Source organism: Pempheris klunzingeri, chromosome 22 (genome assembly GCF_042242105.1).
Source record: "Pempheris klunzingeri isolate RE-2024b chromosome 22, fPemKlu1.hap1, whole genome shotgun sequence".
Lineage (NCBI taxonomy): Eukaryota > Metazoa > Chordata > Actinopteri > Acropomatiformes > Pempheridae > Pempheris > Pempheris klunzingeri.
The window spans coordinates 18,355,960-18,369,048 of NC_092033.1; the positions used below are offsets into that span (position 1 = coordinate 18,355,960).

At 41.0% G+C, this 13,089-nt stretch overlaps 1 protein-coding gene across 3 annotated transcripts in view; it reads right to left on the reverse strand.

The window, feature by feature from the left end:
- cog5 (component of oligomeric golgi complex 5) overlaps positions 1-13,089 on the reverse strand; it is a 48,277-nt gene that overhangs the window by 18,691 nt on the left and 16,497 nt on the right. For all 3 annotated transcript variants that reach the window (XM_070853459.1, XM_070853460.1, XM_070853461.1), the window contains one exon: positions 6,034-6,164. In XM_070853459.1, coding sequence (XP_070709560.1) covers positions 6,034-6,164 — 131 coding nt within the window. The remainder of the gene's footprint in view (positions 1-6,033; positions 6,165-13,089) is intronic.

Here is a 13,089-nt window from a genome sequence, read left to right on the forward strand (position 1 = left end):
TAACAAACAAAAACATTTTGTAGCTGACATTACCGTGTAAAGCAGGCAGGAGAAAATATTTTAGACTATTTGAGGGGATTGAATCAATGCTTCTTAAGGCTTTTCAAGTCTGATTTATAACCTGAATGTGACTAACAGAATAAGTTGCAGAAAGCCAAGCTTCAATCTAGGTCCCCATTGACCACTTACTGCTCATTTAAAAGGAGTTTGGAGAAGCAGAGGCTCACATCGTCTGAGCACTACCCAGAGTTACTGATTGGTGAAACTTTTAGCCACAGGGCTAAATTGATTTCATTTAAAAAAAAAAAACATGTATAGCGGAGAGGATAGGAGGAGTTTCTCTATGTGGGTCATTTGAGCTCCCACTCAACAGATGGGCTACAGGGTCTCTGCTGGCACAATCAGGGCACTGAGGTGAAACTAGCTCCCACACAGCCCAGGCAGCATGTCCAACTGCTTACATAACATTCACAAGAAACAACTCCCAGGGCTGATATAAGAAGCCATCAGTGTGTGTGTACAGTGCATATGTGTGTGTGTGTGTCTGTGTGTGTCTCTGGAGCCCCATATGTCCACACACATAACGAAGAGACAGAAGTTGTAGTCGGGATAAAGAGGAGAGAGAGGAGTGTGTGTGATACCGAGAGAAAGAAGGAGTGTGCATTTGTTTAATTTGGGAAAAACAGCTTCTTGTGTAGACGTAGGAGTAAAAACCAGCGGCTAATACTCGGTGCAGGACTGCAGGGTCACCGTTTCTTGCTACTTCACAATCTGCCACGAGCTTCTGACACACCTGTTTAATTTCACAGAAAAATAATTAAAAAAAAGCTTGTACTTTGTGCTATCTAATTCACTGTTGCTAAACACTGAATGAAAAAAATGGCAAAGCACAAATGCAGAACCCACAACACATTTACGTGTCATAATTGAGAGGACAGCTTCCGAATATGTGCTAATGTCAGTTGTCACCATAGGAAAGTAAAACATTCACATACGCCTGATGGTGTATAGCGCCTTTCTAGACTTTTTGATACACCATTCAGACAACCAAATGGGAGGTTGCCAATCTGGGAATCAACTGGGACTGGGAATCAAACATCCCTCTCTACCTCTGAGCCACAGTCGCCCTGAGGGAAGAACATCCATTGTTGCTCATTTCAATTGATGTGGCATTTGCATCTGGGTTTTCCGCTAATGTGCTTGCGCTTTACGTATTTGCTGAGCGGTTTAAACATGCAGTCCATTCGACACCTGTCAGACACCGTAGTAACTAAAACAAGCTTTCCGTGTACTTCAAAACACTGCCATCATGATAATGACGCTGAATGATGAAATGGACTTCTTGTTTTCATTTTTAAATGAGCAGACACTTTAAATTTGAATTTAAATTAGGTCTTAGATTGACCTCATTTCTAAGCAAAATGAAAAGTCTCATAATGGCAGGATTCTGCCTCTTTTGTGAAATGTGTCAAAGTCAACCATTACGAAAACATGTCATGAAAAGGGATATTCTTATGTTATTTTCATTGGTAACAAGCTAAAATCAGGACATAACTAATTCAGATGCAAAAGTCCACTTTGCAAATTTGTTTTCATGTTCAGTCAGATTTATGAAAATGCAGATGCACCCCTCAGAGGGACTTTACTGCAGTAGGCACTCTAATGAGTTGTGTTTATTATTACTCTCTTTGCTTGTCAAAGTTCAGTTAGTGTCATATGGTTAATACAGTTGGGAGCTGTAATAAGAAAACAAATCACTTCCCGGAAAAAGACTCAAACAAACAGCAACCTTGAATGTACCAGTAGGGACAGTAGTCAAAACTCTTCTCTCTCACAACCACTTCATCATGTGATGATAAACAGTGACGAACATGTGATGAACTGTGTCATTTTCAAACAAATAAAGCAGTCCAAATTTTCACTGTGATGAATGACCTCAAGCAAACTCAGTCCCTGCTCGTTTTCTCTCAAGTGGTTTGGACGAACGCAAATTATATACTTTGAAAAACATGTCAAACCACAAGTATAGTGGTCATTCGTTTATCTTTTTAAATATTTAACGCTTTTACGATACCGTACAATTTAACATTCATTTCAGCAGCAGTTTCAATAAGAAGTTCTTTTTGGCAGACTGTCACAACATTGTTTTTGTTCTATTTGTCACTTTTACAAAGCAAAAAAGAAACCACATGAAGCAATATTCTAATGCGTTCAGTCGAGGTAAATACCAACCCTTCTAAATATCAGCAGAAAAAAAATATTTGAGAAATTAGTTTACTTAATCCTCCTTCAACCCTTCATTGCCTGTTCACAGACTGCTTCCATTTCTGTTTTCTCTCCACAGAGACTCTCTTGCTGTAGTCCTGGACCAAGAATTGTGTATACTGTACATTTTTGTCTATCTTACTCACTCAAAACATGTACGTTAAGAATGTGATACAACTTTACTGATAAAGAGACAAATAGAACTTGATCATTGGGACCCTGGAGGTAAAGCCTGCCTATACTGAGCTCTGGAGGAGCTCATTGGAAGCCACTGATGATTTAATAGTTCTTTGAAGCTCTTGCAGAACATTATCAAACTGATATCACAGAATCTGTGTGAAGTGGAACAGACAATAATAACTTGTAAACGAAACTTGAAGAAGCCCAGACCCCATCTTGCAAGACTCTCGTGCCAGATGTTAATCAGTTTTCTGACACGGCTATCGCCAGTTGAAGTTGATTTGGCACATCTTGTAATTCTGGCAGCGTCGCGCATCGATAACATCAACTTGACCACTGAATTTGTTCCACTTCGCAACAAGCAACATCAGTTTCATAACACCAGCTTTCTAAAAACTTCAAAATGGAAAAGTAGAGCATCGTGGATGGGGCTTAAGGCATCAACATTTTAAAAACAAAGCCAAGTCACAAATATGAAAGATGTGAGCATTTATCAGCACCTAGGGTCTGATGAAAGACACTGATCAGTTGCATTGCGGGAATTGTAAGTAAAAAACCTTCCGCACAGGTGTTTCACATTAAGAACCCTGTCCATCTGTAGAAAGCTTATTTCACTGAAAGAAGCTTAACACCACACAAAACAATTGGAAAGTAGATACAATTCAAATTAGTAATTAGTGATTCAGAACCTCAGCTCAACTTGATGTAACTTGATGCATATTGGCGAATATGGCTTGACTTGGTCACTGATGCATTTATGCTGAATTTATTTTGTGATAGAACAAGAAATTCGACTCCAGCTTCCAGCTGATGAATGTGCAATAAGCTCAATATTCACTCTCTTTTAGCTCTGTTTTTGGTCTCTGTTTTTAGGAACTTTGGTCTTTTTAGCTGCTAAATGATCAACCACGTTCACCAGCTAGTCTCTAGTCTCTGTGTGTCTAACTGCGTCAGTCTGCTGTTTGCTGCAGAGCAGGTGATGCACAGTGGGTTTTTAGAGCTTATTCTCTGAAAACAGCCACCTGCTGCAGCCGAAAATGAGCTGTGGGCCTGACAGCAAAACAACGAGCTGAAACTATAAAGCTCTGTAAAGCTGAGGGGAGCTTCAGATTCAGCTGATAATTGATCAATACAACAACTCCTGTCACAATGTCACGTTGCCACTGTCATTTGACACATTGTTATTATAAAAATAAAGGTAGTAGCTGGTAGTTTGGCAGGCCCCAAGAAAGGTTGTGCTTTAACAGTGCAAGCATAAACATGTAGGGAAACAAAATCCAGAAATGGTGCGAACATCAATGCATTTAAAAATGATGTTTGAAAAACTCAACAGCAACATCTCTTTCAAAATGGTCCAAAGACTTTGCTGTGTACAGATTTACTACTTTATCTATTTTGTGAAAGCTGTTGGAGAACAAGAACAAGACTTTCTGGGGCAGAGATCATGTGTTCCCTCTGTGACGACAACAGGAACCACAACAGCAATTATTTCAACTAAACACTGGACAAAAAAATATATTATTATTAACCCAACACTGTAAATGTACAGAACTGCAGGGGTGCTTTAATTGCTGAGACCCATTTACTACGAAATGTTAACACCCAGGGAACAGAAATAGCAGCTGGTGGAATGACAGGGCAGCTTATGAGATTTGCTTGGCTACTGCTTTTACATCACTCTCATTAATATGTAACAGTCCTAAAAAAAAGCCAAAGACATGCAAGAGGTGTATGGCTTTTAAAAATTAATTCTATTTATTATTTCAATGCATTAATATGTATCATTAACTAATAATTAATAATCTGATGCGGAGAATAGGGATGCTCTGTTTGTGTTTAGCAAATACAGTGGTCCCTCGTTTACTGCAGAGGTTATGTTTTAAAAATAACCCGCAATAGGCGAAATACGCGAAGTAGTCAGCTTTATTTTTTACAATTATTATATATATTTTAAGGCTGTAAAACCCCTCACCATACAATTTAAACACTTTTCTCAGACAGGCATTAACATTTTCTCACATTTATCTCTTGTTTGACTTGTTTGTCTGTCTTGCAAACAGGCTGCACTTAAAAGTCACACTGCTAGCGATTGAACATTTATGTACATTTGGCAAGCCGAACGCATTCTGTACTGTACAGAGACACGGCACGGAGGAGATTGATTGACATTGGTCTACAGTCCCTTAGCCAATCAGGACGCAGAACACAATGCGCGTTCATACACTGTAAAAAAAAAAGCATGCAAAATTGCACAAAAAAAATCTGCGAAACAGCGAGGCCGCGAAAGGTGAATAGGTTATAGCGAGGGACTACTGTACCCCAAATAATACTAAATCTTATGGATGGAAATCTATCAGGTAATCTATAAAGGGGAAATTCTGTCAAAGTATGTCAGAGCCACAGTCTGAGGACCTGACCACTAAGTAGGAATCACTTCTGTTGAGACAAGCATAAAAAGTCTTGCTGGCTTCCAGACTGTTAACACAGGCCCCACCAAAAAGGGTGAGGACTACATGTTTCTTTGTCTTTTGAGCAAAGGGCTCCCTCTCTGAATTCAGTTTCCCAGAGTCCTTTACTTTCACACATACAGTATGTGCTAAACGCATCATAGCTGTGGGCAAAACATTTTAGAATATGTTATACAGCACTACAAGATATAAAAGTCTGAGGTGGGGTTGTGTGCAGCACCAAAAAAAGAAATGCTGGGTAAAAAAAAAAAAATGAAGAAAAAGAATCATGCCATGTGAGTGACGTGTGAATGTATCAATAGAAAAATGTTTATCGACAGTAGCTTAGCATCAAATTAAAAAAAGAAACCCAAAGACTGCACTGCTACATTACTGTGAATTTATCACAACACCACAGAGGAAGTGCCGAGTTTTCATCTACAGCAAACTAAAAAGCTAACTACACTACACTCTGTAACCCAGACATGTAGCCGTTACGCTTGATTCCTGGGATGCTTTACCTTCCAAGGGAGTCTAGGAACATTGTGATATGTGCTGCTCATGTGCCCACAAGTGGAAGCGCTGGGAGAGCTGTGGCCAAAGTGGTGTACCGTGTAGACAGACGTACACCAGATGCTCACATGCTCTGTTTTTTCTTTTCTTTTTTCTGGGGGGGGGGGTTCAACCATTTCAAACCACTTCAAACCATTTCAAACCATTCCTTTCCTTAGGTTTTAACAGAATATTAAAATGTGAAGCAAACTCAGGACACAAGGACGGTGTGAGATGAGGAGCTGTGTTGCATATGCTTGTCTCCACTTGATTGTGCTATGCACTTTATGTCTGTTATGTCTATAATGGTATGCATCTTTTACGCGGCAGCCTTTATGTCCAAGACAAATTCCCCTAGGGACAAATAAACTAACCTTGAATCTTGAAAACAGAATTAGATCAGCATATAAGTAAAGTAAATTATGGACCAGGCCACTAATTGAGAGTTTAAGTATTTGAATCTCATACTTAATTGGTATTTTACTAATTCCTGGAAAGAAATAGAATAAGTCAAAGTTCAACATGTACAACAAGCCCAATGACCAAAAGCAAATAGCTAGATTTTTTTGTCTGTGTGTTCTGTAAGTACCTGGATCTCCATGCCCTGCTCCAGCAGTCTCTTGGCTTGGTTCTCCACCTCCAGCCTGGCTCTGCTGATCAGCAGCAAGTCGTTCTCGATCACCTCAATGCCGCTCAGATCCACACCTTGTGACAGATAGTCTAGAGCATGTGCAAGCACGCGAGCAAACACACACACACAAACACACAAACACACACAGAGAAAGAAACCACAAATTAACATGTTTTCCAGCTTCTTTTCTCTTTTCATTCATGTTTACCAACACTCAAATATCCAGTACTCTGATCCCTTCTGATCCATTTTTGGAAAGATTTTTGGTAAATGTTTTTACGTAGATTAACAAGACTTAGACAAAAGTTTAGTCTTATTTACAGATTCTGCTGATTTTATGTATTTCCAGAAACTACCAAAGCTTTATATTGTCCACAGTGAAACGGAAGACAGTATTCCTGTGAAGCTTAATAATGATTGTTTTGTTGACACCTGTCTAAATGGTGTTGTTGCAGCTATCAAGTTGATTTTGAAAGTGTGGTTAGAGGTGTTGTTGAATTGGAATATATTATATTGCTGGATTTCCAATTTCATTGTTTCCACGTGTATGGAGGACAGAATACAACACCACCACCATGTACCCCTACTCATTTCAATTACCTAACTGACAGTGTTATTCATTGGTGTTCCCAATTAGAGTTTTGACTTGATAACCTTTTACTGCCTCTTGTTAGTTTATTTAGTACGGAGCCAAAACATTAGATAATCATGGGGCGTCCACTAATCGTCCTTCGGTCTGAATCAAATGAGCAAGATATTGAAAAACTGCGTGTGAATGTGTGTGAATGGTTGACTGCCAACAGTGTTTCACTGTGAATAGTAGTTCATTTACCATTTTACTGTGTTTTCAACTGGCGATTAAGTAATCACAGTTCAAAGACATAAACTATAGTCTAACACAACCATAAATACAATTATAAAAACGATGCAGTTATGAATATGAAAGACAGCGAATCTGTGTAGATTTAATTATCATACTTCTGTTATTCAATGTGCATCCCATTGACAGAAAAGATGACAGTGGGACGAGTCAGCTTGACAGATTTGTCAGCACCACTTGTTTCAAAGAAGCACATAGCACTTCTGAAAGCGTGTTAAACATTTCCATTCTGCTTTTGCACTTGTTTTGTTTGCCCACCCACCTGCTTTGGGAAGTCTGATTATGCATACGAGGAGGAAATATTGACTCGCTTTGCAACTTAATCCTGTTTTTTAGCCAATATGAAATTGAAGGATTGATCTAACCCTGTCAATACGTACGATTTTGTCCAACAAATCATCAGCGCCTTGAGGAAAACACTTGAGCTCTACAAAGAGGTGAAAACAGCAGAGAGTTTAAGGCTTTAAGTGGTCCAACAAAACGTATGGATAGTGCTGAAAGTATAGGAGTGTCTCTTAAGAGTTTTGAGGCGGGGACTCTGCAGTCCTGACTTGTGTGGGAAGTTCATTCAGCCAGGCAGGAAGAAAAAAGCTGGGCCAGGCTGGAACAGACACAGCTAAGACGTAAGAGGAGAAGACGGACAGCAGACGACAGACTAGTGTGTGACTAAACCACAACCTGCTGGTGCAACCTCCCTCTGGCAACACTGCACAACAGACTGAAGAGAAAATATTACAAGGGAAGAGAAAGAAGGGAGGATTTCAGAAAATTAATTAAAAGATGCTGAATAAAGTCCATGCTGATTTCTCCTAGACTGGTTGTTTTGCTGAGCTAGGAAGCTGCTGTCGTCACTGCAGGGGGGTCTACAATTATGACTATTTCGGTTCAACTTATCTCAGCTTAAAAACAACCTGTGCAGCTGTCAGTCTCACTAAACCTTGTTACGAAAGGATGTGATTATTCTTCTGTAGCTGCTTTTCATGGCTGTAGTTTGGTAGCTACAAAGATTAGAGGACCGTTTTCCGGGGGAAACAGCCATTAACACCAGTCCTATTTTGACTGCTGAACAAATTAGATGTGGGCACCAATTCAGAGATGTGGAACCAGTCTAGCTCTCTCCCACTGGGTTTTTAAAACTGAATATACATATCAGCATGGATACGGGTTGGTATTGAGGATTGATTTGAATTTTACCAACTGCCCTGCTTATCAAATCAGGTCTGATCACATCCTGGTTCCAATTCTTGACACATTATTTGACCAATGAAATGGACCAACAGTTGTAATGCACCTTTAGCAGAACTGCTTTACATTTTTCTTACAAGATTTTTGAATTGTTTATGGTAAGAAGGAAAACTTAAAGAAAAAAAACTTGAAAAACGCAAATATTTTGTATCTTGCTATGCAGCAAGCAGTAACATCGACAGAGTATTAAATGACTCTGTTCCCGGTCCATTTCAAAATTGCTTTTCAAAGCAAAAGCCTTACATGGAAGGAAACATGGAGACAAATCCAATGACGGAAGTTGATAGAGTCGCTAAAGGAAAAGAGCATGGATTTGTTCCTGTTCTCCATATTAATCCTTCTACTTGTTGCAGAATCACACTTTGTATGAACCGACTCTCCAGAAAGAGCTTAAAGCATTGTTGTAGAATGTCATTTTCAACTGGTACATAGCAGAATCCAACAGTGGAATGAGAATCTTTCCTTCTTTTTTCTCCTTCTTGTGGTGGTTATCAATGAATTACATTGGACACTTTACGTTGCCTTCACGCACACAAGACAGCTCGATAAAAGCAAATATACAAGCTCTCCCAGCAACAATATTAGCAAGAATCTAAAAGTCTTACTACTGATCATTAATGCAGAGGTATGCTTGAAATAAAATAGCTCAAACATCATCCAACCACGTCAGCAGGCAAGTTTTTGAAGGTATTCATAGTGTTGCACTTGCTTGTACGAACAACAAGTAATGTCATCAAGTTTGCAGTTGATTTCACATTCGTGAAAAAAATGCATTTGGGCTGTGGGTGTTTTCAGAGAATGAAAAACATGAAGTCTTCCGTTATCCCGTTCTACCCCTCTTCTGAAATGACATGAAGCACCAAGCTTCATTCTTTCAGTCTCATGCCATCATCCCAGCTTTCTTTTGATGACAGCCCTAATATTAGCCCTCCTGGATATTAGCATCTTTCTGACACCCGTATGTTTTTTTTTTTTTTAAATCAGAAAGACAGAGGTACAGGGAAATCAGCAGCTGATTATGAGAGGAGTAGAGGTGCAGGATGTGGGGATTGATCCAACCATTTCAGATGGGCTATTTGTCTAGAGCTCCAGATTGTTTGCTCTTCTTCCCAGAGAGAGAGAGATGGAGAGCATTATCAGGCAGGTGGCAGGCTGAGCCACAGAGGAACAGGGAATTGGACAGGAGCCACATTCAATTCAAAAGCAATCCGCTCCAAGCCTCAACCCAAGTACAAAGCCTGCCAGAGACCACGATCGAACAGCTGAGCCCCCTATTCCTTTGCTTGTTTAGATATGTGTATTTGTGAGAGGGGGGTGGGGGGGAGAGGGAGGGGGGACAGAGAGCGAGAGTGAGAGAGAGAGGGAGGGAGGTTCATCTTTTCTGACTTGTGTCGTAATATGCTTGGAGGGCTGTCTGATATACCACGCTTGAAGACACACACACACACACACACACACACACACACACACACACACACACACACACACACACACACACACACACACACACACACACACACACACACACACACACACACACACACACACACACACACACACACACACACACGGGCCATGGGATATTATGTGTTGGTTCCCAGGGGATAAGCTGTGTTCTGGCACAGATGTGCCCTCGTTCATGTGCTGGAGGAATTCATTCAGCTCATTCCTCCAAGGACTCCAAGATGGAAATGACCAATAATCAAAGTTAGCCATACATAAAGATATGCATCGCATTGCAGTGGTCTGAAATTAGAAGCAGGGCACAATGTGCCCCCCCTTCAGCCTCACCTTAGTGATGGAGGTAATCAGCAGAATGGGTTGTGGATGACAACAGGCAGTGTGGAGGGATCTGCTTCCCGCTTATCAGAGCATATTTAACAGTCAGGAAATAATTATCATTGAGTGCAAATCAAGAAGGCTGAGGTGTGGGTGAGAGGGGGTTTCATGAAAGAGGCTAAAAACATCAGCCTATCAATCAAAGTCCTGCTTGTAACTACAGAATATCGATCTGCTCGGTTCCAGTAAACTCATCTGTGACTTCATCATTTGGGAGCATTGAAGTCAGGCTTGTCCTTTCAAGCACAGTTCAAAAGCAGTAAGCCAAGGCATGTGCTATTCAAACCGTCAATGGCTGTACTTCTACCACACAGCCACAGAAAAAGCACTGATAATGTAGTTTTGAAGGAGCACTGCATTGAAAAACACCTCCTCTTCCTTTGTGGAGGAGGTCAGCAGTCAGGTTGGATTCACAGCAGCTACAATGGATGCAATCCTGTATATTCCTACGGTGACAAGTGGCGAAAAGACTACCAACCATCCATTCTGAGATTCTAAGTTCTCTCCTGCAGCCTGATCCACTTCTCTGCTGTCCATCTGCACGGACAGCAGAAATCCCAATTCAGGTTTTTACCTGAATGCACTAAACTTGAATTCTTGTGTTTAAGATTTACCTATTAGCTTTTTCCAGAGTTTTTAAACCAGTTGTCACCTCCACCTGCTGCCCGCCGCCGACAGATGCAGCAGATGCAGCTTGTTTAACCTCTGCTACATTGTTTGGTTATCAGCCAAGTTTTCATGCCTTTATTGCTGAAACCCGTATTACTTGCGGCAGAATTACACATTTGAAGTGTTTGGCTTAAAGCAGGCTTTGAGTCGCTCGCTGCCCACAGCATCTTCCATCCACCAGGACCAAGCGCTCCAGTAGGAGTGAAAGGAAAGAGAGCTGATTTTAGTGCTGAGCTAACTCAGTTAGTACCTAAGGCTGCTCCCAGCTGATATTGCACAGAAAAAACAGAGCCCGTTTGTGCCTACCTCTTTACAGAGACCTGGCTTCATCTCCTGCTCCCCAGGCATTTTACCAGGCACCAGTAAAAACATGGGGAAATACACTTTTAAAAACAAAATGATAGTCGCATAAAATATTTGTTGAATTGGACCACTATTCGAATATTCAACAATCATGACCCATTCCTCATTAGGTTGTCATAGGAACCTTCAGCATTCAGTTGGTGTACAGAGAATCTGTGATGTTAACCAACACACTAACAACTATGACAAAGCAGATCATCTATATACTTAATAGGATCGTAATCAGAGCACCCTTACTAAAAACAAATGTTCTCTTTTTTGTTCACTTGTACAAGTTAAAAGCTAAAAGTGCCCTGGGCTGTGTTTAGATGGGATGCTCTCTGCATCCCAACTTTGACTTTTTAAGCTTTGCTTCAGTCCAACAGTTGCTGATTCATGTGTTTTTGACGATGACCCAGCTTCAAAACATGACTCAGAGTCGTCCCTGACATCTTGCCAGTGAGTAGTTTTAATCATTTCTGTTGGTTGCTTATTATGTCAGAAATGAATTCTCTACTGTTACCCTTCAAAGGTATGCCTTTTTCTAAATTTTTACTTTTCCCTCAGTTGTTTCACAAGTTACTAGCTTGTACTACTTGTGTGCCATTTGTACCTTCAGCACAAAGTCTGTAAATGTAAAGCACACACACAAACACAGCCCTGCACTTGCTTCCACTCATATGCACCTCTATTTGAAATAGCACAGCTGGGGACTAGACAACAGCCTGCAGCCTTAAGGCTGGCCAGCGGACAGCCTAGATATCAGGTTGAAATATTAATGCATTCATTAAACATTTATGGATGTCTTTCTGTTGCACTCTATTGTGCGTACAGCTATTTTAGGTGTGAAACTAGCCTCTCACACATCATCATCTAGGCTGAGAAAAGTCTATAACTGCCTTTTTTTCCCCTCATAGTCTCGAAGCTGTCACCACCTCTGCCTCTTTCACTTATAATGTTCGTTTGCTCACAAAAAAAAAAAAAAAAATCAGCATCAGTCTTTCTTCTCCCTCTATGTAACCCTGCTGTGTGACATCTACCTCTCTCTCGGTAAAGACTTGTATCTGGGGGGAAAACATGCCTCCTGCTGAGTTGTGCGTGTCAGTGAAACAGTCAGACCATCATCGCTGTTACACTCCCTGGATAAACAGATGGAGAGCGAGAGAAGACGAGTTCACATACAATGACTAGATTGGGGGAGATGTGAAAAATCACAAGATCTTTCTTTATCAGTGGAGAGGTGTATCCTGGAAGACAACAGATGGACCCTGATTTGAATTCTGATCTATCAGTCTGCATTCACTTATGGCTGGTGTTGCCATGCCAATGCCAAATAGCCCTAATTAGTCCCCTCACTAGCTACCTTGCAGATATGCTTGCCAGGCAATAAGGGCAACAGTGCGACTGCTCCGATGGTAGCCAGCCAGATTAGGACAATTAAACATGTACCATCCGGCATGTGCTATGCAACCACAAACAGTGGAGGAGTGGCCAACGCCCTGACAGGAAGGATGCTGCCATTAGTATTGTCATGGCCACTGTTTCCTACCTGGGCACTTTAATGAGGGCAAACAAACTTATAGGAAGAAGGCTCAGGGGAAAAGAAACAAGGACTCAAAGGCAAAGAAGTCTATATGCCTACACGAGCTTTACCCATTTATTACAGGCAGCACAAAAGACTAAGAAAGACAGCAAAGGAAAGAAACCGCTTTGTGAGTCCAATTAGCCAAGCACAGAGGTGTAAAAGTAAAGAGAGAGAAGGAGAAGGCAGATTCAAAAAGGGAAGAAGGAGGGGGAGGGAGCAATGGATGAGTAGGAAGGGTTACTGGAGGCAGATACAGAGAGAGGAAGCAAGCAGAGAGACGAGAGGGGGAGGCAGAGCTGCAGCGTCATTGTCTCTCTTGCTCCCTCCAGGCTCTGTCTGTATGCCTGCTACTAGTCAAATTTCCATCCTGAAGGGACTCAACAGTGTGGCTCGAATGAAGATATTCGAATGATGGACTAATAAACTCAACCACAGCAACTCGGGCTTATCACCT